We start from the raw sequence: 27,389 nt of genomic DNA, 5'->3' as shown, positions 1-27,389 counted from the left end.
TAACAAAACCAGATATCCTCCTCTGCCCCAACCATAGTATGTGAAGTGACTGAAGTGACCTCCCCAACCATCCAGGATGGCCTTGCCCCAGACTCGGGCCCAGGGTCCCTGTCCCACTAACAGCTCCCTTCACCTCACCACCCTTCCACGTCCAAGGCCGAGTCTGGCCGCACGTCTCTACAGGGTTTTGGCAACGGGGTTCTATTCAGGGCAGGGAGGCCAGGAAGTCCTGTCATCCTGGCCATGCTTCCTGGGCTCACCTCCCTTCCCCAGTGGCACCGAAAGCATGGAGGTGTTGGGCGGGCACCCTCATGATTCCTGGGCCTCAGGAGCCCCAGCCTTCTGAGATCCTGAGCTCCTGTTCGCAGGTCACCCCCATCCGCCCAGCCTCCACCTCCTATTTTCTGCTACACCCCATCCAGCTTTGGGGGCAGGAGGGCAGGTTCCAGTCCCCTCAGGTATGCCGGAAGCGTCCGTCTTTGCCATGGGTGCTTGCGCCATGAGGCAGGCGGGGCCCACGGGCAGCCCGTCGGGAAATACCAGCTGGGTTGGAGGGAACAGCGAGAGGTGAGGAGTCCCCAGGGCCTGCAACAGAGAAAGGGCCGGGAGCAGGGGGTTAGGAATTCCTCCCACTCCCTCTCTGGTCATCCAGTGGCCTTGAACTCCTCAGGGGCACAAGCCCAAGAGGCCAGTCCCATAGACGTTCTGTGAGAGCCCGGTTTCCAACCGTGGGCAGCCATAGGTACAGGGAAATCAACACGCCTCCTTCCTGGGCTGGCCAAGGGCTCCCCTTCCCCATTCCGTCCCTCGCTGGTACTGACCCGTGCTCTGGCTTGGAGGGAGTTTGACCTTGGCCAAAGGCAGCGTGACCTTTCCCAGATGCCGGATACCAGGTGCTGGGTGTCCACACACGGGCACCCTGTGGTCCGAGATGCTCTCTGTGGGACGGGGCCCCAGGAGGTGTGTCTTGGGGCGGGAGAGCTGCGGTGGTTGGAGAACAGTGGGGTGAGTCGGAGCCATATGGTGTATGCCCCCATGCCAGCCCGGGGGACAGAGGCATGGAGGGTGGCGCAGGGCTGGAGGTGCCCTGGGGCCTCTGGAGGAGTCCAGGCTCTCATCTACAATGAAGGGGCGCAGACACCCCATGCCCTGTCTTTTGCCTCACCCCTTGCCCCGTGACCTCAAAGGACCGGGACCTCCGTTTCCTCTTCTTGGCCTCCAGGGACTCCTCCCGTCTCTTGCCCGGGCTTTTCTTCTGGCCACGCATCCAGGGCCCGGGGCCGTCGCGGACAGGCCCGACTGCCTGGGATGGGGCCTCGCCTGTGCTGCTAGACAGGTTGTCCTCACTGGCAGCGTGCTGCAGCGTGGGGCTGGGTGGCCGCTTGCAGGCCAGAGGGCCCGGGGGCTGCGAATCGCCCTCACTCAGTGAGGGCAGAGACAGGCTGCTGCACTCCATCGCAGGTGCCAGCAGGTGGCGCCCCTCAGCGCCCAAAGCCCGCGAGCGCCGCCTGGCCGCCTTCACTGAGATGCACTTGGTGCCCGTCAGGATCTCCTTCTTCTCTGCAGCGGGGAAAGGAGCACCCAACCTGGGGTCAGGATCACATATTCCTCCCCCTCCCTCACCTCCAACGCCCCTCCTCTGCCGAGACAGGAAATGAGTAGAGCCGGAAGGCCAGCTCTCCCACTTGCTTGCTGTTTAAGAAACTGGAGGGCAAGTTTCCAAGCCTTACTTTCATCTGTAAAGTGGGGATGGTGACATTAACCCCACAGGGTCAGTGTGAGGATTAACTGAGAAGATGGGCTTAGCCTGCAGTCAGAGGGTAGGGATTCCATCTATATTTGCTGTTATAGTTATTATCGGGGGAGGGGGCGGGGGGGGGGGAACATGATCCTAAGTGCCATGTACTCCCTGTTCTAACTTCTGATTGTGCTGTCAGCTCTCTGTGTGTCCTTGAGCCGGTGGATAATCCTCTCTGGGCATTGGTGCCTCTCTTTACAGAATGGGTAGCACCAAAGTTTCAATGGTGCCAGGCTCAGGCTGGCAAGGGGCACACCTTTGTAGGACAAGGGGATCTCTGATAGGTTCTCACTGCTGTCGGGGGAAGAGTTGATCCGGCTGCTCAGGCTGACCGGGCCATCCTCAGGGGGCACCTGCAGGTGAAGTGATTGAGAAGAGAAAGGCATTAAGACGCCCCACTCAGCAGAGACAGTGCGGCCTCGGTGGGGGGCAGGGGGAGCAGTGATGGCCATTTTGGAAAGGCTCCATCCGAACCACTGGCGGTCTACCCTGTGCTCCCGCCCCCAGCAGAGGATCCCGGGGCCAGTGGTGCTCAGTGCTCACCTCCTGGGTCACCAGGCCGCCGATCTGGATGGGGGGTGGGGTGGGCACAGAGGAGCTCTTCACGTGCCAGGCCCGGGGACTGGCTTTGAACACGCGGTTGGCTTCACTGAGGTTGGCAGAGGCGGACGAGTGGCTCTTGGCCAGGCTGGTCCCATTGAGGTCCCACCCCCACCCCGAGGGGAGAGAGAACCCAGGAGTTCGGGCTCCAGACGTGTGCCTCCCCCTCCCTTTCGTTCCTGCTCCTTCTCCCCCAATTAGCTCTAGTCTGGGTTGGCATCCCCGGGCTACAGCTCAGCAGGTGGTGGCTCAGGCCGGCAGGACGGTCTGGACGTGGTCTCTGGCCTCACCTCTCCGTGCTGAGGGGCGGGAGGATGCTGTTCTGCAGGCGCTGGACCTCAGAGCTCAGCGTCTTCACACTCTCCGGGTCAGACTCCGGAGTCAGCGCGGTTCCTGCTGGGGCAATTCTGGGCAAGGAGCTGTCCTGGGGAGGGAAGGTGGAGGCGGGGGAGGGCAGTCGGAAGACTTGGTCCTGGACCAGGTGACAGCACAGGGTGACAAGGGCACACAAGGTGACCAAGAGTTTGGGAGAGCAGTGGGTTCGTGTTCTGGCTCACAAGGGATAAACGGTGGTCTTCTGGTCACTTCCGGGGGCACTGCCTGATGGCCTGGTCTCTTGGGAGGGCGTCTGGGGCCACTTGTGATACCTCAGATAGCCAGCCCTGACCCTCACATCCTGGGTAGGGACAAGTGCTAGAGAAGAATGCCCCGGGACGGGGACCTGACTCAGGCTGGGCAAGGATGGGGTTGGGGTAAGAAGGAAGGGGAGCGAACTCCCTGGGGTCCCCGCCAGCCTGGTCCCATTGGCACCCCAGCTACCTGCGGGCACTGCCTTGGGCACGAGCCCCTCCGCCAGCACATGTGCTGGCGCGCATGCGCAGGCCTGCCCACGCGCCCACCTGCAGGGCCCTAGAGGCCACCCGGTCCATGATGGTGGCCCGCTCCAGGCTGCCCTCCTCCAGCTCCCGCAGGTACACTTCATATAGGTCCTCCAGGCGTTGCGGGACGGCCAGGTTGTAGTCTGCCGGGGGGGGGGGGGAGGAGCGGGGCTCAGGGCGTGCCCTCGGGCCCTCCGCGCGTCCGGGGCGTGGGACCTGGGTGGCTCGGGCGCGCGGAGCCTACCGTCGATGATCTGCCGCTGGCCTTGGATGATCTCGTCGCAGAGGCTGCGGTGCTGCTCCAGGCGGCGCACGGCCTCGCGGCGGTGGCGGAGCGCGCCGTCCCGGAGCAGCGCGTGCGACTGCATCTCCGTGTTCTCCACCTCCAGCTCGTGCACGCGGCACAGCAGGCTGAGCACCTCGCGCTGCTCCTCGGAGCCGATGCGCCGCGGCAGCGTCTCCTCCAGGCGCCGGCCCCGTGTCCGCAGCTCGCGGCAGCGCTGCTCCAGCGCCAGCTAGGGGCGGCGGGGGGTGGGGGTGGGGGTGGGGGTGGGGGTCGGTGCCAGGCGGCCGGGCTCGCGAGCCGCCGCTGCCCCCACGCTGAGCCCGTCGGCGCCCCTCCAACCCCCCGAGCTCCCCCCTGGGCCGAAGCTCCATTCTGAGGCCAACCCTCGAAGCCGCGTCTTGGGCCTGGCGACCAGGGGCTGGTCCTAAACGGCCCCTCCGCGCCCACCTCCTTGCCACCCTGACCGCGGCCTGCGCCTGGGGCCAGCCCCATGGATATCTGCCCCAACCCCGGCCCGTCTGATGCCCTCGGGGCTCATGGCACCGTGAAGCCCCTGGTTAGGGTGTGCGCCAGAACAGAAGGAAAAGATCTGTTATCTGGAAACCCCTAATTAAAATGGGACGACCACTTCTTGAGTCTTGGGTATGCGAAAGGCATTGATTTCGTCTTTCCAACAACCGCACTAAGACCGCAGCGTGACTACTCCCGTTTTACAGAGGAGTAAGTGAGGCACAAAGAAGGAATTCAGCGAGGTCACAGACGGGCAAAGGCCCGAGCTCCCCCGTCTCCCTCTTCTCCCCACCCCCCCACCCCCCCAGCCCCTTCTGGACTCTTCCTGCCCCGCCCCCAGCCCCAGACACCTTCTGCTTCCGCAGCTTCTTCTGCTCGCCCACCAGGGCAGCAATGCTCTCCCGGGCCGAGGCCACTTCCGGGGGCTCCAGGGTGTCTGGCTGGTCATCGCCCGTGTCTGAGTCCTTCTCGCTGTCGTCCTTGGTGCAGGATTCCTTCCGCTGCTCCTCCCGCCATTTGAGCGCCCTGCGTGACTTCTCGTGCTCCCAGCTGCCGCAGCCGCCACCCCCGGAAACGGGGGAGTCAGACCACGGGAGCGGGTGGGGGGACAGCCGGCAGCCGCAGCCCCCTCTGTCCCAGGCCCCGGCTGGGACCTGGACGGCGCCCGGGCAGGCGGTGCTCACCCGGCAATGGTGAGCAGGTGGCGGGAGGTGTCGATCTGGACCTCCATGGCGTGGTTCTCCAGCTCCAGCAGCTGCCTCCGAACGTCCATCTGCTCCTGGAAGGCGCTGATGAGCTGCTCCCGCAGCTGTCCCATCTCGGCCTGCTCGCCCTGCTCACTGTGAAGCTGGACCTCGGCTGCCCAGAGGATGGGATGGGGGGGGGGGGGCAGAGGAAGTGAGTGGAGGAGGGACGGTCAGGTGGGGAAGTCTGGGCCTGGGTCGCCCCCCACTTCATCCCTTTCTTCCCAAACCATTTCCTGTCCCACCACCTCCTCCCAAAAGACCTCCTAGATTGCTGCCTCCTCCCTCACCCCACCCCCACATCGAGGCTTCAGGCTGTGACCCAAAGGTGATTCTCAGCTCCTCTGTGTGAACCGGGCTTCCGCTCGTCCTTCCAGAACCTTCATGTCAACTATAAAAAGGTGCCCCTTAGACACTTTACTGCCATCTGTTGGACAGCCATCAGAACCAACCCACAAATCTACCAGAGGATGGTACTCGGTCCAGTGATGCTGGGCGCGGCCTCACAGCCCTACGCTGTAGCCCCACAGTGGTGCCCCCCGCAGCTAAATGCTCACACATCTGTCACTTGTGTGATCTCACCCAGTCTTAATTACTGTCAAGTCTCTGAAACGGAGATGAGGATTCCACCTGACAGTTGCAGGATGGAAGGCTCAGAGCAGTTGAGTGAGTAGCCCAAGGCGCCCAGCCAGAAAATGCCCGAGTCTGGATCTGAACCCAGCACCGCCTGACCCCCCCCCCTCCTTCCCCTCCCCGAGGAATTTGAGACCCAGCACCGCCTGATCCCCCCCCCCCCCCTCCCCGAGGGCCGCCTGAGCTGGGCTCCCAGCACACACCTTGGATGTGGCGGATGTCACCCCGCTCCGGCCGGCCCCGGGCCTGGCCCCGCCCACCCTGCTCATCGATCTTGCACTTGAGCCTCTGGATCTCGCCCCGCAGGTCCGCGATGATGCTGGTGTACTGGGCGATGTGGTAGGAGACGTTGAGCAGATTCTGTTTCACCTGCAGAGAGCACGGAACAGGGCAGGGCGGGTACAGTCACCCCAGACACTGGGGCCTGCCTGCAGGGCCTTCCTTTCTCTTCTTTCCCTAGTCTTCCTGGATGATGATAATGGCCCCACCCTTGCTTCCAGCCCCCCAACCTATCCCACCCCCTGCCTCTGCCAGACCCGTGCTCCTAAAATGCTGCTTCTGCTCATCAACCTTCACTGGCTCCCTACTGCTCCGGAGAAATGCTCTGGTTCCTTCACTGGGGCCCTCCGCTATCTCGATTTTTTTTTTTTAAATGGATCTTTCAACGTTTATTTATTTTTGGGACAGAGAGAGACAGAGCATGAACGGGGGAGGGGCAGAGAGAGAGGGAGACACAGAATCGGAAACAGGCTCCAGGCTCCGAGCCATCAGCCCAGAGCCTGACGCGGGGCTCGAACTCACGGACCGCGAGATCGTGACCTGGCTGAAGTCGGACGCTTAACCGACTGCGCACCCAGGCGCCCCATCGATTTTTTTTTTTTTTAAAGCACTCTTCCACGAATGTTCTGCTCTGGTTGAGGAACCGTCTTACTGTCCCCACCACTACCACAGACACCGTTTCCTTCCTGCCCTTGACACCTCTCCTCTTACTGCTGCTGGCCCTTCTGGACTGTCCTCCTCATCCTTCAGAGTCCCACTCTCAGTCCCCAAAGTGCCCCACCGAATTCTGCCAGCTCACCCCCACCTCCCTGTTCCCTAGCGGCCTCAGCAGGTACTGTTGTCTTAGTAACATTCTGAATTATCAGTGAGCTTTTTCAAGGACATGCCTCCTCCTCCCATTAAGTTCCTCGAGGATTGGAATAAAACCGAAAGCCCCTGGACAGTAGCTGACAAAGTGCGGGGTCGGGGGAGCGTTCGCTAAGTTCTAGCTCTCAGGCGGCGAACATTCCCACCCTTCCACCCACGCGGGTAGAGAGAGACTTCCAGGACGCCTGGCGGGGGGCTCAGTCGGTTGAGCGTCCGACTCTTGATTTCGGCTCAGGTCATGATCTCGTGGTTCATGAGTTCGAGCCCTGAATCAGGCTCTGCGCAGATAGCTCAGAGTCTCGGGTTCTCTTTCCCTTGCTCTCTGCCCCTCCTCCCACTCGCGCTCTCTCAAAAATAAGTAAACTTTATACATGTTAAAAAAAAGACACTTCCTATAGCAGGTGGTGGGGATTCTAATGCATTTGCCTGAGGGTGACTCCGAAACCAGGCAGGGCCACTTCTAGTCTCAGTGCCCAGCTGGGGAGTCACTTAACTTCCTTCAGCCTCATTTCCCTAAACCACGAGATGGGAGCATAGTAAATCTGGGCTCACTTGAGCAACAAATGAGGTGACTTGTGAAAGCGCTCAGATCGGCTGCCTCCGCTGGCCTGTTAGGTTACGGGCTTTGAAAATGTAAACGTCTGAACGGGTATCTGAAGACGAAAATGGAGCTGGAAGGGGATAGGGGCAGGGGGCACATGACCTTGAACAAGGAGAAGGGGGCCCTCGGGAGCGGTGCGCTTTCCGGCAGGCACGCAGGTGTTGAGGGTGTGGGGAAGGGCGTGGGGTGACATTGGACTTAGGGAAGGAGGCCAGTGCCACGGTGGCTGGTGCCAGAGAATGGGGTGGGGTGGCAGGAATCCCTCCAGGCAGGGCCCTCACCCTGGTCTTGATGTTCTTGGCCCGGCCAGCGTAGGTCAGGGTGTTCCGGGACTCCTCAAAGGCGCTGCTCGCGGGACTGATGTGGGCGATCATCACGGTGCGGCTGTTCCCGCCCAGGGAATCCTGGATGGCAGGGAGGGCGGGCTGCTGTCAGCCAGGGAGCACCTCCCTGGGACCCTGCTCCTGCCGGGCTGTCCACGATGCCCTCCACGAGGTGTGCTCTCCTTCGCTCTGTCACACGCACACTCACAGATGCTCGCACTCACCCACAGGTGCTGGGGTTGGGCCTCACATGGTCTCCCCTGGGTCCAGATGTTTCCCGCCCCCCTGCTGTCTCTCCTCCCCACTTCCAGATTCTTCTCCACATTCCCATTTGCAGATTTCAAGTATCTGATCCAGGTCAGGGCCTCCCGGCTTTCCCTTTCCCTCCCCTCATGAGGAAAGGCAGCAAGAAGTGCCCCCCCTTCCCATCACCTCTGGCCTTTCAAGGGGCCCCCCGGCCCCCCATTTCTGACTGCTGATGGCACTGTTGTTTCAGCTGGAGTGCGAGACGGGGGATGGGGACCCCTGTATGAAGGCTGAATGTGGCCTGTGGCCACCCCCTCCCTTGCTCCATGTGAACATCCCTGGGGAGGGGCGGGGGGAGTGGGGAGAAAGCCGAGGCTCAATTGTGTCACCATCCCCACCTCCCAGTGGCCTGTGGGCACAGTAATGGGGGCGGGCTGACACGGGGCTTGGCTAACGCCGCAGTTGCGATATTAGGCCACAGACTCTGTCTGGATCCTCCTTCCAGCCTGTATTATCCTGGGCCCTTGGGAAGGTTACTTAACCCCTCTGTGCCTCAGTTTCCTCATCTGCAAATGGAAATAGTATTTCCCCAATGACGAGGTTGCTTCAGGAAGAAAGAAGCCAGTGGAATGAAGCACCGAACACGGCCCAGCCTGGGGCGGGCCCCCAAATAGCAGACACCTGAACCCCCCAACCCAGGCAGCTCTTGGCTCCCTCAGGCCTGCAGCCCGGTGCGGGGGAAGGGGGGTGTCCAGTGCATGGCCTTTCCCTCCCCGTTGCCCGCTCTTTGGTTAGGGTCACCAGGGAAAATACACGACACCTGGTTAAATCGGAATTTCAGATAAACGATGAACGATTTTTTTTTTTTTTTTTAGTACAAGTATATCCCAAACGCTGCATGGGATATACTTCCACTCACACAGATTTCGTCGTTTGTCTGAAATTCCAATGTCGCTGGGCGTCTTGTATTTTTAGTCGCTGAATCGGGCAGCCCTGCTCTGGGGGCCCAGTGCCCAGGCGGGGCCGCAGCTGGTACCTTCAGGAGCCGCGTGAGCTTGCTGTCGCGGTAATTGATGTACTTGTTGCTGCTCTTGTCGCTCAGCGCGTTGATGCAGTTGCCCAGGGCCAGCAGGGAGCGGTTGATGTGGGCCCCCTCCTTCATGCGCTGCCCACGGTTCTGTGTCTGGGGTGGGGGTGAGCAAGTGGGCAGAACCGGGGCCCTTGTGGGGCAGGGGGAGGCGCTTCACCTGCGCCCTGGGTGGTCTTGGGCCACAAGCCCCTCCCACCCCCCCCCACCCCCCACAAAGGGGCCTGGAATGTGGAGGTGCCCCAGGGCCTGGTCTCTTCAGGGTTCAAGAAGGTGAGAGAACAGGAAGGCCTCAGGGGAGAGTGACAGACTGGAGGCTTCAGGGGAGGGCCGAGAGCCTGGCTCTTTGTCCCCCCCAAAGACTGGCCCCATGTCACCAAGGAAGACGTGGAGGGAGGCTGACAGCTGGCAAGACCACAGGCACGTGGCTCTAGAGGGCACCCTGGGCTTCGGGGGTGGGGTGGGGGTGGGCGTAGGAGGAGGTGTGTGTGTGGGGGGGGTCCCCCTCCTGTCCCTGGGCCTGCAGGGACACTGTCAATGCTGAAGAAGCCCTGCTCAAAGCTGCCCGGCCCCCCAAAGCTGGCGCACCTCCTCTCCCTGGCTGCTCCCCTCCCCTGGGTCCCTCCAGGAAGCCCTCAGGCCTTCCTGGCAGAGAGGGGTGTGTTTCTTGAACCGCCCCTTCTGTTTCAACCCAATTCCACAAGTTCAAACATGAAACCCTCTGAATTCTCCCCGGCCCGATATCCTGTCCCTTGCATCTGCTGGCAGTGACATCACCTGGCCTCATCACTTGGGTGACTGTGAAACCTCCCAGTTTGCCTGAAGGAGGGGGGCCTGGCCTACCTACTGGGTACTGGGTGCTGTCGGGCCGAGGCCGCAGTGCCAGGCTGGCAGGGTGAGGATAGGTGTTCTGAGAAAGGGTAATGGACCCTCCTCTTTCCCCAGCGTGGTCGGCAGGGCCCCCTGAGTCCGGGGATGTGTGTCTCCCCTGCCCCAGTTCCTTATGTGGACTCGCTCATTCCCAGCGCCCCTCCTCCTGGGCAGCTGGTCTCCTTGCCTGGGGAAACCCTCCTCATCCCAGGATCTTTCCCACAAATAGCCAGGATACCCCACCCCCACCCCTTCCCCTCGTGTACCTCTGTGACATTCCTCAGTCCCTTACCGAGGGGGAGCCCTCACGCCTACCCTCCCTAGATGGCTTCCCCAACCTGATCTCCTGGGAAGCCAGGAGCTCAGCATCCCTGCCCTCCCCCCAGGTCCCCCCAAACATTCTCCCCAGTCCTGGGGGAGCTGACCTCACCTGGGAGGCACGCTCAGAGCCAGCCAGGTCAACCATGAACAGGCGGCCCTGCCGCACTTCCTGCAGGACGTTTTTGACCCGGCTGCGCTGGCGCACGGCCACCTGGAGCACGGCGTGGGAGCGGGAGGACGTCTGGTTGGCCGCCGTGGGCTCCTGGGTCCTCTGCCGGTTCCCCTTCATCAGCAGCTGCATGATCTGCGTGGAGAGGTGGGAAGGACGCCATCCTGGGGATCTGGGAAGGACGTCCTTCCTCTTAGAGGTTGCAAAGGGGCCCAGGGTGGGGATGCGAAGGGGCCCAGGGCGGGTGGGTGGGCTGGGAGGCTGCTTATCTGGTTAGTTCCCAGGGGCAGCGCAGCCAGGAAGGGCATGAAGTCAGGGGCAAGCGCCCCCTGCTTGTGCAGTCATACAGGATTCTCTGCATCTGTCCTGACCCCGGCCCCAGCTGAGCCCCCAGTGGCTCCCTGGCTGCAGTCCCCCGTCCCCTCCTGCCCACATGGGTGAATGTCCCTCTCCACTGCCCCAAGGGTTGCACGAGACTCGCCTCTTTGGCATTGATGGTGGAGACCTCAGTGATTCCAGCCACCTGGATCACCCCTTTGGAGTCCTCCCTCAGCTCTAGGTACCCCAGGGCGGGGTTCAGCAGGTCCCGGATCATCTCATTGTAGATCTGATGTGGGGGGGGGGGTGTTAATGGAGACTAACGGCAGGTGGTCCAGGCAAGGACCAGGTTCCCCATCCCTCCTGAGCAAGAAGGGGACAGGAGCTCACACATTCTTAGCCCCAGCCTGGGAGCCCCAGGCTCCTTTCAGGGAAACTGGTTAAGGAGAAAGACCCCTGAGGCACCTGGGTGGCTCAGTCAGTTGAGCATCTGACTCCTGATTTCGGCTCAGATCGTGATCTCCCGGCTCTGAGTTGGAGCCCCGCGTCAGGCTCTGCGCTGAGTGGGGAGCCTGCTTGGGATTCTCTCTCTCTGTCTCTCTCTCTCTGTCTCTCTCTCTCTGTCTCTCTCTCTCTGTCTCTATCTCTCTGTCTCTCTGTCTCTCTCTCTCTCTCTCCCTCTCTGCCCCTCCTCTGCTTATGCTCACTCTCTCTCTCTCAAAATAAATATTTTTTTTAAAAAAGGAGAAAGACCCCTTCCTTTCTATGGGGTGAGGATAAGGCAACTTCAGCGTCCACAGGGAAACATCCAGCTGCCAGAACCTCGGATAGAGAAACCCTCAGAAACAAGTGGGATCCCCTGTGCAGGTGGGCTGGGCACCGGGCAGAAGATGGGGACCTGACCGATGGCCAGCCCTGCCTGTTGCTAGGCAACCCTTATGCTACTTCTCCCTGCAACCTCCCTTCCCCCCCAAGTGCATCTTGCTGGCTGAGTCAACACCATGCCCCTGGAGCAGTGGCTGGGAGCAATCACTGCCCTTCCTGAGCTGTCACCCAGGAGATTATCAGCTCCTGGAGGGAGCAGCCCACTGGCTCTTCTGGCCTCTGCACGCTCCCACCACTGCTGTCCCATCGGTGCCTGGCAGTCGCACTCCCTCGGGGTGGGCACGGGAGGGGCTGTGGCCGGGTAACCCAGGCCAGTGGGCTCAAGCCTGTCCAGGTACTCGGGTCTTACCTGTACCCACGCACACAGGGTTCCTGGAGGTGGCCTGGCAGGGCAGATACCGCTTTAAGGCAGGGGCCCTTGATGACGGCGAAGTGCTGAGGTGTGGTGTCGTCTGGGAGGGTGGCTGAGGTCTTTGCTCAGGGACAAGGCTACTTTGGATTGTGGCAAAAGGGGCAGGGCTTGGCTTTAAAGCTCTAGGATCCTGAGTTTGGCTCCCTGCTCCCTCACTTACTGTGTGATGTTGGCCTGGTTGTGTAACCTCTCTGAACCTCGGGGTTTTGGCAAAATGGGGCCAACGGAATGCGTGTGGCTGCCCTACGGGCCTCTTGCTGAAGCTGGGGCCAGGGGAGGGCTCACCTCCAGGTAGGACATGGACACCTCATATTCCATGTCATTGCTGGTCTCCTCAATGGCACGGAAGAGGTCATTGAGGGTCCGAACGTAGATGCCAGGCTCACGGTCCGTGCCCAGCATAGTGTAGGTTTTCCCACAGCCTGGGGCAGAACAAGGTGGTGGTTAAGCTGGTTGGGGGCCGGAAGCACGGCTCAGCCGGACCAGGGCTCTCCCTGCCACACCTGAGTCTGTCCCCAAGGCCGGACCCCGCAAATGGCCAGGGAGGTAGGGGGGGCGAGGAGGATAGCATTCTCGGCTGGGGATGGGGCCTCTGCAGCCAGAGGGCCCTGCGGGCATTTGGATCAAGCCACATCCTTGACTCCTGCTTCAGCTGAGGCCAGGGGGTCAGAAGGGGCATACGGTCCTGTCCCAGGGTCTCGCCTCACCTGTGGGGCCGTAAGCAAAGACAGTGGCGTTATAGCCTGAGATGACGCCTTCGATGAGGCTCTTGGTGGTGGCCTGATACACCATCTCCTGCAGGGAAGAGGAGATTGTCAGGGGCCTGGTGTACAAGCAGGACAGAGGCATGTCCTGGCCCGGGGCAAGAGCAGGTTCTGTTTCTGGGGCTCTCAGCCCGAGAAGTAGGGGCGGGGAGTGGGGGGTGGGTGTCTCTGCTTTCACCAGGCTGAAACAGAGCTCAGGACACCTGAGACACCTGCCCCCACTGCTGGCTCCTGGCCCCCCGCCCCAAGGACGCATTACATCTGCTCCTGGGAGCATCCCCCAGATGGACAAGAAGAGGGGTATCTGGGAGGGTGTCGGCTTCCCTGAGACTCTCCTCCCGGGGCCAGATGGGCTCCAAGCACCTTCCTCCAGCTCCTGGGGGCGGGGCCAGCCTGGGGGTGTGCCGTGTGGGTGCCTGCGGAGGGTGGCGTCCGTGCACTGACTCAGGTCTGTCTATGCGTTGAGGCTGGGCACAAGCCACGAAGGCGCACACACATTTGCACGCATGGGGACGTGGTACCATGGAGGCCAGGGAGCAAGTGGTGGAGGGAGGGCTGAGGGTCCACGGCCGGGTCGCCTGAGGGCTCCCTCCCGGGTGGGGCAAAGGTTGGAGAGGGGCTCCTGCATGTCCCTAGGCCCAGGCCCTCCCTCACCTGGGTGGCGGTGAAGTCAAAGGCCACGTCAAACAGGTAGGACTTCTCCCGGGAACGGTGTGCTCGAAGGATATCATCGGGGTCCTCCATTGGGTCCATGAGAACCACCATCTGCAAAGGTCCCCGAGGGGGCTCTGGCAGTCACCCGGGAGCCCCAGGCCCACACCAATGGCAACACTGACCTCAGCTCTCCTGGCCCAGCACACGGGCTGAGCAGTGGGAGGGGTCCTGCTGGAGGTCCTGGAGCTGCGCAGCCCCAGGCTCCTGAGCCCCAGGCTCAGCCCCTCGGGCGTCCGATCTGGGCCCTGGGCTCTGGATGCCCCAAGAGGAAGCCTCCCTAACAACTGACAATGTGTCAAACGAGCTGATGGCGTCATGGTGCCCCAAGCCAGCCAGGCCCCAGACCTGGGTGCCCCAGGCCCCTCTACCAGAGAAGCAGGACCAGTAACAACCGGTACATTTGCTGTACATTTATTCTGGGTCAGGACCTACTTTATACCCTTCAGGTGCAGGGACTTGCTTAACCCCCCACTCCAAGGCCAGGCGGTAAGGCCCATAATTATTCCCACTCTACAGATGAGGAAACTGAGGCCCAGAGGAGTAACTTGTCCAAGCTCAGCTACCAGAAGCAGGAGGGGGATCCCTGGACTCAAACCTGGGATCTGGGTTCAAAGCCTGCAGCCCCTTCACTGCCTCTGCGTGGTACCTGAGACCCTGCCTGCCTCACCCCTCTGCGCCCTGCCCCCAGCCAGTGGGGAGACCCAGGGGTGGAGCACAGGGCTGCTGGCTGCTGGGTAACAGAGGTGAGGGAAGTGGGCTAGGCTTGGGGACTGCCCACTTGTGTCAGAGAGGGGGGTTTGGGGTGACTTATCAATGGTGCCTGCAGCCTTGACCCTGAGCTGGGGGTGGATGGAGCGACCCAGGGTTGGAGGCGAGGATGAGGGTACAGGTTGGCCATTCCGGGCTCCCTCCCTGCAGGGTAGGGGCATCTGTGCTCTGTGTGTGGGGGAAGGTGGGGTGGCTGGGGGATACACAAGGGACCTCACCAGGTTCTTCCTCTGCTCCAAGGGTGATCAAGGGGCCCATTTTCCAGAACAATCTCCAAGCCCACTCCACACCCAGCTCCACTCTGCCCCTCCCTCGGCCCAAGTGTCCTGGGTGTGCTAAGCCTGGTCCCGGACTCTGAGGACAGGCGCAGAGGAAGAAAACTGGGTCCTGGCCAGAGGCCTTTGGCCTAGGGTAGGAGCGGGAAGAGACAGTTCCCAGACTCACGGAAATGCCAGCAGACGTTCAAAGATGCGTGGGAGGGCTGGAGTCGGGGGTGGGTTTAGGACGAGGCAGGGCAAGGTCTGGATGCCCATCCTACGTCTTGGTAGCAGCATGGCCTTGTGGGAACACTTTAACCCGCCTGGGCCTCGGTCACCTCCTCCACCAGATGGGACAGGTATATCACCCGCCTGCAGGACTGTGAAGAGCCCAGGCGATAATGTGTGTGGCGGGTATGGGCACCGCACCAGACATAGACTAAGTGCTCAAGGGACAGCGTGGGTGACGCAGGTAATGGGCCACCCCACCCTCACCGTGGAGGGGCCACCAGGGTGCCACCGACTCTGCGCCTGCCTGAGTCCCCCCAGGAGCGGAGCCTCCAGGTCAGGTCCCTGTCCCCCGCCCCGGCCGCTCCATCGAGGTGCCCCCTGCAAGGCGACTCTGTGTCGGGGAGCGCCTCGGCTTGGGAGGGACATCCAGGGGAAAACGAGTCTCAGCTGCCCTCCAGGGCCGGACTGTGGTTATAGCCAGCATGACGGTCCCACGGCAACTTTTACTTGCAGGGGGAGGGCAGGTGGTAATGAGGGACGGCGTGGGTGCCTTTACACCCAGCCCCTCCTCCCGGTACGTAGTAACATCGGCTCATCTCCACTGAGCCCTTTCCCATGAATTCATAATTATTGCTCCCAGATGGGGACATCGAGGCCCAAAGTCGCGTAGCTAAGGAACGGTGGGGCCAGGACTGGAGCCCTGGTGGTCTGTGCTCCTGGGCACCTTCGTGAACCTGCTCTGACACACGCCACCTGCTCGTTCGGGGGCCGTGCCGGGTGGGGTGTGGCAGTGGGAGGGCTTCTCCCCACTAGTGAGGCCCTAGCACCCCCACTGCACACATCAGCCCTACCTAACCAGACTCTGGAGATGAGATGCTCACCGAGGAGGTAAACTGAGGCCTAACACAGGACAAGGCACTGAGGAGGACGGGCTGTCCTAGGACCATCCCAGGTTGTACAGTGACTGCGTTCCCTTCCTGGGTCAGCGGGAGAGCCAGGGCCACCTCCAGCCCTGAAAAGGGCTGGAGAACAGACAAGGCAGGGTGGGGGGCGGCGGCGGGGAGGGGGGAGGGCGGTCATCTGAGGGACAGAGGGAGCTGAGGGCAAGGCAGCAGGAGCACACCCCGGAGCCCAGCCCAGCTCCGTGGATTTGGGAGATCCACAGTGGGTCCCTCTGGGTGCACCCCCTTTGAACACCAGGATTTAGGAGGCCCAGTCCTGGGAAGGCCACAGCCTGGGACTCCTGCCACACTCCTGTCATCACTTAGGTGTATGATGCTTCACCGCCTGGACCCCTGCGGTAGGTACACACCCGTGCTCACTGCCCCAGCAGGGCCCTCTCCTGGGAGTCTCACGGAAGAGAGAGAACAGGGAAGATAGCGCAGGTCCCCCGGAGGAGGCCGGGCTGCAGGAGTCTCACCCGGGAGTCTCATCCAACCAGGTAATTTCAGGTAAGCCAGTGGGGGGTGGGGGAGCGGGGACGGAGGCTGGAACAGCTCCAGACAGGCTGGGGGGGGGGGGGGGGGCTGTATGCCGGGTAGGAATGGGGTCACTGACTTGGCCCCCTCATAGCTTGCCAAAGCCGAGGTGGGCACAGCAAGCTGAGTGCGGGGTGCCTGGGCCTGTGCTGTTACTGGGGTGCCCACCTGTCCCCAGCCACCCCCTCGGGGCTTTGGCCCGAATGCCCTATCAGCCTCCTCCAGGATCCAGTTCCTGTGTGAGGCCCAAAAGCCAGCAGCATGAGCCCTGATCAAATTGCAGATCCAAATGAAGATAAAGCTGCCTCTGAGTCCCCTGGCACGGGTCCCAGGGGGATGCGACAGGAACCTGAAGGAGGTCTCCCCCCTCGGGCGCCAGCCCTCCTGCTGATGCGGGCAGGGCCGGCTGCCTGAGGGGCGTTCCCCCCCACCCTGCAGCGGGGCGCACGCACCGAGGCTCATCGCCCACCGATCACCTTCAAACAATCTCCGGGCACCACAAGTTCACGGCACCCTGGACATTTGGTTCCTTTGATATCCAGGCTCCTGAATCAGTACATTGTCAGCACAGCTGCCGTGACCCCTCTTAAAGAGGCCTTTGTCTGGGTCTCCATCTGCCCGGGCCCCGGCCCACGCCCCACGCTCCCGAGCATCGCCCCCTATCCCTCTCCGCTCTGGCACACAATGGAGCCCTTGTGCCCCTCGGCCAGGTGAGCTGAGCCATGGGGAGGGCTGGGGACAGGCCCTCGTAGCTGCTGCCCCAGAGAACAGCACGGGGAGTGCAGGTCAAGGGAAGCTTCTATGTACCAGGCAGTAAACTGGGGAGAGAGAAAGTGACATGTGGTTTCCCCATGTCTGACTTTACAGGAGGCAGTCGGAGCACAAGGAGGGGCACTGATCCAGCCTTGCCACTACCGGAAGGCTTCCTGGAAGAGGTGGTGCCGGAATCGAGTTTTAAAGGACGAGCAGGCGGGGCGCCTGAGTGGCTCAGTCTGTTAAGCGTCGGGCTCTCGGTTTCAGCTCAGGTCATGATTTCCTGGTTTGTCAGTTCCAGCTCCACGTTAGGCTCTGTGCTGACAGTGCGGAGCCTGCTTGGGATTCTCTCTCTCTGCCCCTCCCCCGTTCACTCTCTCTGTCTCTCTCAAAATAAATCAATACACTTAAAAAAAAGAGAGAAGGGACGAGTAGGAGTTGGCAGAGAGATGGGAGGTGAGGGGAACATTCTAGAGAAAAGTGTGAACAAGGCTATGTGGGGTGAGAGGCAAGCTGTGGGTAGTGGTTCTCAGCTCAGAAGCCCTTGGGGTGGGGGGTTCTTGTGAGAACTGCAGGGTTGGGAAGAGAGCTCAAGAATTTTCCCTCCTGTCTTCACCTCCTGGAATCTCCAGAGCACAGGCCCGAGATGGCCACAAGGCGAGCCATCTGGGCCCCCTCCGTGAGCACACGCTGTCTGTCCCCGGCTGTGAGAGGCCCCTGTGCGGCCTCCAACGTGCCCCCTAAATGTCATCCTGGCCGGCACCCAGCATCCGCCCAAGGAATGTTTGCTGAATAAAGCTGCCTTTCCGAGGACCCCTGTGTGTTCCAGGCTCAGTGCCGAGTGCCTTGCACACATTTTCTCAGACACTCCCGTGATCCTTTTGTCATAACGAGGAATCAGATAGGTAAGGTGCCAAAGCTGCACCTGACAAGGACAGGGCTAGTTTGACGGAGAGCTGCTGGGTCCCAGAATCCAGGGTCCCAACCACCAGGCCACCTAGAGCTGCCTCCCGGGGAATGGGCCAGCCAGAAGCAGCCTGGCTGAGCGAATGCCCGCCTCGTACGGGTTGAACTGTGTCCTCCCCAAATTCAAATGCTGAAGTCCTAACTCCCCCGAGACTCCGATTGTGGCTTTATTTGGAAATAGGCTCATTGCAGATGTCATTGGTTCAGATGAGGTCCCTCTGGAGTAGGGTGGGCCCTACATCCAGGGGGACTGGTGTCCTGAAAAGGGGAGGTTTGGACACAGACACACGTGGAAACAGACGACGTGAAGAGACACAGGGACAAGACGGCCATCTGCAAGCCGGGGAGAGAGGCCTGGACGGATCCCTCCCTCGGGGCCTCAGAAGGAGTCAACCCCTTGGACTTCTGGCCTCCAGGGCTGTGGAAAGATCCATTTCTGTGGTTAAATTCTCCCGGTCTGTGGAACTTCGTTACAGCAGCCTTGTGAACCATAGACCAGCCAACCAGGCTCACCTGGTGCAGGCGAGCGGTGGGTGGTGGTGTGGGTTTCTGGAACCCACTTGGGACCTCGGCCAACCCCTCCCGCAGCCCCAAAGTGGCGGGCTCAGCATGGGCACTCCCCTTCATAATCCCCGGGTCATAAATGTTCACACCTACGGCACTCTGGGCACCTGCCTCTGGGAGGCGTCAACGGGGACACTGATCATACAGTGCACATGGGGGCCTCCTAACGCTGGGGGGAGGCAGGAGGCCAGGCCAGGAGTGGGGGAAGTGGCCTGGGGGAAGTTCCCCCACTAACTCATCAGAGGCCCCCCACTGCCTCCCTCCCAGACCTGCTCTTAAGTCAGTGCAGATTTTGACCTTTCCATTGTCCCAGACTGTGAGCCCAGAAACCCAAGACCCATGGGGATGTAGGGGGCCTCAGGCTGGGCGGAGGGTTGTCTAATCTGTAAACTATGTCCCATGAAGAACCAGGCTCCTCCCCAGCATCTCCTAGGTGAGAAATACCTCGAACAAAGCATAACAGAAATTCCTCCTGCTACAAACCACTAAGCTGCTCGGATCAGCTTTGTAGTTTTATTTTTTATTTTATTACTATTATTATTTTTTTTTTGAGAGAGAGAGAGAAGTGGGGCTTACCCAAAGTGGGGCTCAAGTTTACTTAATGCGGGACTCGAACTCACGAACCCTGAAATCATGTCCTGAGCCGAAGTGAGATGCTTAACCGACTGAGCCCCCCAGGCGCTCAGCTTTGCAGTTTTAACTGGCTCCTTTCTGGCCTTTAAATGGCGCACCCCAGACCAGAGCTCCTCAGTCTCGGCACTATTGACACTCTCGGCTGGATCGCGATGACAGGACCTGTCCTGCGCCCTGCAGGCTGCTTAGCAGTATCACTGGCCATTAGATGCCAGTAACATGACCTTCTCCCGGTTGTGACATTGCCAGATTGTCCCCTGGAGGGCAAAATCGCCCCCAGTTGAAAACCTCTGACCCAGACCATTCCTTCTCAAGCCTCCAAGGCTGGCAATGAAGATCTCCAAGGGAAGGGGTGCCACAAATCGGGTTTAGGGGCGACCCTGCTGTGTGACGTTGAGGAAGCTGCATCACCTCTCTGGGCCTCAAGTTCCTCCTAGTTGGAAGTCGGGGAGGGCCAACAGGGCCATCGCCTTGAAAGAGGAAACCATACCAATAACTGCCAGCCTCTTCGGGAAGGCCCAGCTGGGAAGCAGAATCTGGGGAGGCCCCCAGATCTCGGCGTGCAGCCCCTTCATTCTCGGGGCACAAACAAGGCAGAGCAAAACAGAAGCCTGATGCCAGGTGGGTATCACCCCTGTCAGGCTGTTTCTGGATTTGTGTTTGCTTTTCCTTTAAGAAGGAAGATTTGTTGCTGGTCATATTTCTAGTGGTAAATGTTCCATCCTGTGAGGGCTCAAGAAGGGAGACTTTGCTCCCAAGAAGGGTGTCCCCTTCAGGCTAGACAGAAAAGACCAGAAAGGAGCCTGCGGAGCTCAGAAATCCACCAAGGCTCAGCTGGCTGCTTAGGCCAGGCCGCCACCTGCCTACGGGCCTCTGGGGGTCCTGAGGGCAAGGATGAAGGGAACCATGACCCACAGGGCGCAGATAGGGCTGCACCTCTCACGGGTCTGCAAACACCCTCAGCAGAGTCCCTCAGGGGCCGTGCGGGAGGTGGACTCCCAGGCACGCCCCCGGTTCGCTGAAGCAGCATCTCTGGGGAGATGGGGCCCACGTCTCTGCCTTTTGAACTAGCACACCTGCCTGGCACCCACACAGCCGCTAAGTGTGGGCACCCTTACGTGAGGGCAGCCTTGACCCCGTTCGCCAAGAGGTCGGAAACAACCCAAACGCCCATCAACTGATGAGGGGCCAACAAAATGTGCCGCATCTATCCCATGGACGAGGACTCGGCCACAGAAACGAAGGAGGTGCCGACGCCTGCTGCCGTGGGGACCACCCTTGAAAACACAGTGCTCAGCGACAGAAGCCAGACACGAAGGACCACAGAGTACAAGATTCCATGTATACGAAATGTCCAGAACGGGCGGATCCATAGAGACGGAAAGGAGATTGGTGGTTGGCTGGGGCAGGGAGGGGGTGGAAAGATGGGCGGGGAGATGGCTTGGCACGGGGCAGGGTGGAGGGGTTGGGGAACCCTCAGACCCCCTCCCAGTCACCCCCCACCAGGCTCAGCTCTTTGGGGCAACGGGGCCGAGAAGCATCTGGAAGGTGTGCGTGTAGGGAAGTGGGCAGAAGGCCAGCTGCCCCCACAGCACTCGGTGGCCCTTGGCACCTGTCACCCTGGACTTTCTCTTGCACAGCAGCTGTGTGTGTGGCTGGGGCTCTCCCTTACTCCATCTCCTACAAGCATCTCAACAGCTCTGAGGCGGGGTGGGGCAGGTTCTTAATTCCCTGTCTTCTGATGAGGGCTGAGGCCCCCCGCCAGGACCTGAGGGCCCCGGGCGTGGCCCCTCAGACAGGACCCTAGGAGCGCAGGGGTGACATGCGGCTTGGAGCAGATAAAGGCTAATTATGGGATTACACATATTGTCAGGTGACTTAAATCCTGTAGGTAAACAGCCTGGAAGGCTTGGAGGAGGGTCAGCAGGCTGTGGGCTTGGTTGGGGGTGGGGAGTGGGAGGGAGGAGGTGGAGCTTCCGCCCCTCCCCCCCCACACGCCGGCAGCCTCTCAGCCTGCACCTGCTCTCCGTCTGTGTTCATCCATAGCATCCCCGAGGGGTCTGGTGTCAGGGTCCAGTCCCACCCCCATGCTACTAGGAGACCAAGCTCCTCCAAAAAGCCTTCCAGGAACACATATGTGGGGAGGTGACCATCTGGGGACCCCTGGGCTGAGACTCTGTCTGGCACCGGAGGCAGGGACGCAGGAAGTGGGCCAGGTGTCACCTCTAGGCTGGAAACCATCCTGCATTTCAGCCCCTACACAGACTAACACGTGTTAAACCCCTACTGTGTGCCAGGCGCTGGGGAAGCGCCGTGCGTCCATCAGCCCACAAAATCCTCCAAAGAAGGTGTTACGATTTGGGTCCTGGATTAAAAAGGGGGCCTTAAGGGGCGCCTGGGTGGCGCAGTCGGTTAAGCGTCCGACTTCAGCCAGGTCACGATCTCGCGGTCTGTGAGTTCGAGCCCCACATCAGGCTCTGGGCTGATGGCTCGGAGCCTGGAGCCTGTTTCCGATTCTGTGTCTCCCTCTCTCTCTGCCCCTCCCCCGTTCATGCTCTGTCTCTCTTTGTCCCCCCAAAAATAAATAAACGTTGAAAAAAAAAAAGGGGGGCCTTAAGACCACAAGCCTGCCAGGGCACCCAGACCGTCCCCTTTACAAATCTACACCCTCAGCCTAGCTTCCCCAGAATCCGGGCACACGGGCCTCTGATCCCCAAGGACACTTTGCCTGTGGGAGGGTCCCCCTTGCAGATTCTCGTTGCTATAACTTTCCGCGTCTCCAGGAGGACAATGCCTAGCTCTAAGGGAGGCTGTCCTCGGACCCCTCACAGCGGCCCAAGCCCATGGGTGATGGAGTTCTCGGACCACCTCTCCCAACTCAGGACCTCCCTGCCGCACGGCCTCCCTGCTGAGGCTCAGGAGGCTGGGCCCTCAACAGTGACCTCTGGGCTCCCCACCCCCAAGCCTGTGACCGCACCAGCAGGGGAAAAGCCGCCCACCCGACACAGAGAAAAGGCAGAGCCCGGAACCCCAGGCCAGAGGAAGCTGAGCTGGGGAGCCCTTCTGTGGGGCCAGGCCACACAGGTCATGACGGCCACGAGCAGGGGAGCGACGGAAAGCAGTGGGTACAGGGAGACTCTGCATCCCAACTACACATCTGCTTTCGAGGAGGCAGGACACTCGGAGGCCGCCTGGACCCGCGTGCATCTTTGCTCCCCCCCATGGTGGCCTGGGGGCACTCCCAAAGTCACCCCACTGGCCCTCCAGGCTTCAGAACTCAGGAGGAATGGACAGCGCTAAACCCACCCGCTGGCCCATCAGTGAAGCCGTTGGAGCTGCGTCCCCGAACCTCCCTCGGGGCCTGGCAGACAGACCATGGGGGTCACTGGACAGGGACAAAGGTCTGGAGATGGGAGACAGGTCAGAGTAGGAGGCAAGGGAAGAGGGCTGTCCGTTTTGTCTCTTGGACCCCGTGGCTTCACCTCCTACTTGTGAGGGCCTTCTCTGTCAGCGGAGGGATGGCTGGGTTTTAGGATGTCCCCGGCCTGCCGATTGCTGTGGCTACACCCAAACCGCAGGCCAGGCGAGCCACCTTTGAACCCAGTGCGGATAGAAGGAACTCGAGGCCAGAGGCCCAGCGCTCTCCCTGCAGGACCCAGTGTCTATGTGGACAGCCCCGAGCCCACGCCACTCAGACGACCCTCCCTGCATCTGTAAGCTGACAAAGGGGCAGCCCTGTTAGGATGGCCCAGGCCCAGAACCTTCTCAGAGACACGGTTTGGCCAGATCGGGCCGGACCCTCCCTCTCCACTTGCAGGGACAGAAAGGAGCCAGTGTTTGCCGTGTGTGGGCACACAATGGGCTGTTCCCTAGACCAGAGCCTTTCCATCAGCAACAGTTAATATCTGTCAGCCTCCACTCCGGCCAGGAGCCAGGAGCCGCAGAGAAAGAGAGCCATCATTGTCCCAGCCCCGAGGACCTGATATTCTTGGGGACAAGTTGGACAAACAGGGAGTGGCCCCTGCCTGGAAGGAGGCTTCTGTCTCATCAGGATGGCCCCTCTCACTCGGCCGGTCCAACAGCTCTGGGGAATTGTCAGTCGCTGATCGATGATATTAGCTTACAGCTATTAAGCCCCTACTGTGTGCCCCTACCAGGCACCCGGGAAGCACTGAGCGTACTTGAACCCACAACGACCCTCTAGAGAGGACATCATGGTTGCTGCCCCCCACTTACAGATGAGACAACTGAGGCTTCTAGAAGCAACCCGCCCGAAGGCCACACAGTCGGCAAATGGCAGAGCCTACTTGACTGTTGGGTGTATTCATCCTACTCCCGCGGGGCCTCCCCAGACGGATGGGGTCCTTCCAGTCACCCCCTGCTGTGCCCATCAGAGCTGAAGGAAGAGGCTGGAGCGGGTGCCTGTCCCCAGGGGAGCCCAGAGGCCCTACGGTCTGCCTCCAGCTCACTTCTCATGGCCCTCGGGCTTCCCGAGCCCTCCCCTGCCTCCCCAAACAGACATCCTGGGCCATGGTCTAAGAGACTGTGGTCTGGCCCCTGCCACATCCTCTGCCTCACCTCACACCTCTCGGCCCTCTCTCTCTCTCCTGCTTGAGACACACGGGCTTCTCCTGCTACCCAAGGGCATCACAATCCCTCCCACCACAGGGCCTTTGCACAGGCAAGGCCCTCTGATTGAAATGTCTCCCTTCATGCACAACCTAAGTTCCCTTCTCCACCTCAAGCACCATCTCCTACGGGAGCCCTCCCTGACCCCTGTGCTGGGTCAAGTCCCCCTCACAGCACTATGCGTTTCCTTGAAGCCCCTGTTGGGGTTAATTCTTTGATTTTGTCTCCCTGTACCGGACTGTAAAGTAACACAGCGAGGGCAGGGTTTCCAGCTCCGAGCACTGCCCACCATGTGTCGTGGGTACATGATAAATATTTACTGTCTCCTGTGCAGACGACATGGGGCCTGCCCCGCTCACCTCATCACAATAACATGAGGACCAGGAGAACAAGCAGGCATCCAAGGACTTTGCAAAACATGAACCAGAGGTAGGCTTTAGCCCTAGACCATGTAAATATGTGCTCTGTGGGTAGCAGGCATGTCGAAGTGGGGAAGTCATGTCATGGGCACATGGAAAAGTGTGTGAAAATTTTATGGCCGGACTGAGGAGCTCAGGGCCCATCCAGGCTAGGGAAGCTTTCAGCTGCGTTTGGATCAATCTGAAAAGGCTTCTTGGAAGAAGAACCCTGGTTTGCTTGACAATGTCATCCATGAACAACTGAGAGTTCAGTGGATGGGGGAAGGATGATGCCTCAAGCCACGTGGACCCTTCCTCCCCCGCCTCCCCTCCGGTGAGCAGGTACCTATCCCGCCAGGTATCAGCAGACCCCTGCCCTGCCCTGCCCTGTAGCTCCTGGCCACAGCCCCGGGTACCTGCTCATCCACTTTATGGGCGATGAGGGTGGCTCCTTCCTCCAGCTCTGCCACGCTGATGGGCCGGACCCGGAGCGCCACCTAGGAGGGAAGGCCAGACCCCTGAGATTAGATGGAGGGAGCTGGCTGGACAGACAGGAAGATGAAAGGACCCCAGGACTCCCCTGGGCGAGCCCCCTGGGTTCTCCTCTCTGCAGGCATCCCAGGCCTCCTTGGTCTTAAGGGAAACTCGGGGGTTCAAGGCCACCACCTGCGTGGAGGGGAGCAGGACCACAGCATGTAGGTTGCATCTGAGTCTGCGAATTTCCCCGGGGAGCCCGGGGCCTCAGGGAGAGCCCCAGGGGAGACAGCAGTCTGCTTCTCCAGCCTGCATCAGTCCCACGCCCAAATTAGGCACCTGCAGCTCCCCAAGGCTTTGAACTTGGAGCCTCGGCACTGGAGCAGCCTGTCTGTGCGTCTGTGAATGATGCACCGCAGCTAAAGGCGCGGGGCTGGCTGGTGGGCAGGTTGGGGCTGGGCCCAGGGAACTTCACCGTGACATCCCGACAACCGCGGCCACATTCCCACTGATCACAGCGCCGTGAGAGTGAGAGAGCACAGGGCACCGAGAGAGCACAGCCAGGGAGAGACGATGGGTCTTCATCCTGTGCATGGGTCTCCCCCAAAGTACAAGGGGGTGCATTTCTTCTGACCAAGGGGAAATGCCCGCTGAATGCGTACATATTGCTAATAAGACCCTCCGAGGGACCTCTGCTGTCTGCCAGATCATGTCTACCGGCCCCCTCAGCCTCTGTGGGGAGGGGGGAAGCAGGAGGCTCTCCATCGCTGCCCTGGGGGCACGTCACCCGTGTGGGCCAAGGCAGCCATTTTCAAAGAGACACATTCTAAACCGCCAGAGAGAATATTCCAGAGCCTGGGGCTTTCTTGGGGCTGGGGTCCAGCTCCTCTTTGGAGCCACAAGCTCACTCTGCAGAGGTGGGGTGTCGGGGGGTGACATTATCCTCCGGTTCCATAACCACCCACCTGCTGGCGACGAAAGCCTCCCTTCCCAGGCCTCAGAAGTTAGGGGATGGGGAGAGAGGTGGGAGGGGTGGTGGCCTTGGGGTCACTGAGCCTCCCCCTCATCGTGTCAACACGGCATCGTTGATAACCAGGGGTCTGTCTTCAGTCTCTACCTGCCTCCCAGACGCCTGCTCTTCATCTGCCCCAGACCCCAGGGCTCAGGGAAGAGGGCTGGCTGCTTCCAGCACTTCTAGGAAATACTGGACGGTATCTGTGTGGCAAGCCAGTGACCAGCCACTCTCAACCCCATGCCAGCTCCTCAGGTATGTGGGGGCTCTTTGTCTACCTGTGACTCCCAATCCCTTTAAACTCCCAACCCCACGAGGCCAGGGGACAGCTCTGGTTCCCGAGGAAACCCCCACTTTCCCTTCTCTGGGCAGGTGGATTCAAGACCTGACTTTTCTAGATCAGAGAGCAGTGTTGCCCCAGAGACATAGGCACAAGCTTTGGGGATGGGGTGGGTCCCCTGGCGGGACGGTGTAAAGGGAGGGTGGGGTTGAAGCCAGGCTGACTTTTCAGGCCCCGGCGGGATGGCCACGGTGCCTTCCTTCTGCCGTCCAGGACTTGGGGAAAGTTGCCCTGGACAGTCCCATCCCTTGTCCTCAGTGTCCTCTTAGTGGTGGTGAGGGTACAGGTGGTGACGCCGAGTCAGGGTCTGGGTGTCGGGGGCAAGGAGGAGGAGGGTGTCGGGGTCTCACCATGAGTTGCTGGTCCTTGGAGTCCCTGCTGTCCTTCATGCTTGCGGCGGGTGGAGGGGCTCAGGCCGCGACAGCGGGCATGGCCGAGCCGCACCCCCACCGCCGCCCGGTCCCTCGCAGGCTCCCTGCGCCGCTGCCGCTGCCGCTGCCTGACAACCCGAAACCAACAACGCGCCCGCGGCCAAGGGCGCTGACCGGGAGGCGGGGCAAGGGGAGGGCCTCTGCGCCCCCGCCCCTTCCGCGCTGCTGGCGAGAGCTGGCTGCCTCCGCCGGGGAGGCGCCCGAGCCTGCGCCGCTTTCCGCGGGCGACTGCCCGCCCGTGCGTCCCTCCAGCCCCTGCAGGGCGGCCCTGCGTCCTCCCGGCGCCGCCGCGTCCGTTTGGTAGCCCCTCGGCTCCTCCTGCGGCCCCCGGCTCGCGCCCAGGGCCCCTCTCCCGCTGCCTCCAGGGGGCGCCCGGCGGGCTCCCGCTGGCAGCCGCGCACATCCGTGGCGGCCTCTGCCGCCGGTGTCTGTCCGTCTGGGCGTCTCGGGGCGGCGGCTGGCTGCCTGGTGTTTCCAAGGGCACAGCGTGCATCGTGGCTGCGGCTGGGGTCTCTGGCGCCGTGTCCTCACCCGCTGTCCAAAGGCAGAGGGGGTGCAGAGTTGTCTCCGCCCGGGCTGCCCGCCCCAGTGGTGCAGGGGAGCACCTGTATACGACTCGGGATGTTTCACATTAGAGCCCGCCTCCGTGTACCCCACTAGCAACCAAGGCCTTGGGGGCAAACCAGAATCCAGGTCAAGACGTGTCTGTGTGTCCCTCTGACTCCCGGCCCGCGGAAAGAGCCGCAATCCTGGCCAAGAAAGCGTAAGGGGGACGCTGCTGTCTCCACTGTTGAACAATTTACACGCGGGGAGGAGCACCACCGATAGACTCCTGGCCTCGGGAGGCCCTAGGCAAACAGGGCTCCGGTCCCAGGTCTGCATCCCACTTGCTGAACCACCTGGAGCCAGTGTTTCCCGTCCGGGCTCTGGGCCTTACTCTCCTGATGGTGATGGTGGAGCGCCCGCCTCCGGGTCCTGGTGGTCCATCTTCCCTGTCTCCTTCCCTGTCTCCTCCCCCTAGTGAAGCAGAGGCGGGTGACCCACCCCCTGCAAGGACAGGGGTGAGGGAAGCACACTGGGGATCTCTTCCCATGGAAGGAGCTGGGTGAGGAAGAGCCGCTCATCCCCCCGGGGCTGTCCCAGACAGCCTG

General features: G+C 61.2%; 1 protein-coding gene across 2 annotated transcripts; it reads right to left on the bottom strand.

The window, feature by feature from the left end:
* Positions 1-26,523, bottom strand: KIF19 (kinesin family member 19). 2 transcript variants are annotated; one of them, XM_047831591.1, is made up of 20 exons: positions 26,158-26,523; positions 24,398-24,478; positions 13,245-13,355; positions 12,534-12,621; positions 12,112-12,248; positions 10,693-10,818; positions 10,152-10,346; positions 8,801-8,947; positions 7,477-7,599; positions 5,652-5,817; positions 4,756-4,930; positions 4,423-4,621; positions 3,521-3,791; positions 3,298-3,419; positions 2,689-2,822; positions 2,342-2,447; positions 2,055-2,151; positions 1,166-1,560; positions 822-981; positions 1-585 (listed from the first exon to the last, which is right to left on the bottom strand). In XM_047831591.1, exons 1-20 carry the CDS (start codon positions 26,194-26,196, stop codon positions 455-457), a joined length of 3,003 nt encoding a protein of 1,000 aa, XP_047687547.1. In that variant the 5' UTR covers positions 26,197-26,523; the 3' UTR covers positions 1-454. The 2 variants fall into 2 exon arrangements, with proteins under 2 accessions (XP_047687547.1, XP_047687548.1); XM_047831592.1 differs by having other exon boundaries at positions 2,091-2,151.
* Positions 26,524-27,389: the final 866 nt, after the last annotated feature.

This window comes from Prionailurus viverrinus, chromosome E1, assembly GCF_022837055.1.
Source record: "Prionailurus viverrinus isolate Anna chromosome E1, UM_Priviv_1.0, whole genome shotgun sequence".
NCBI lineage: Eukaryota > Metazoa > Chordata > Mammalia > Carnivora > Felidae > Prionailurus > Prionailurus viverrinus.
The sequence above is the reverse complement of the archived record's forward strand: the minus strand, read 5'-3'. Positions and strand labels throughout refer to the sequence as shown.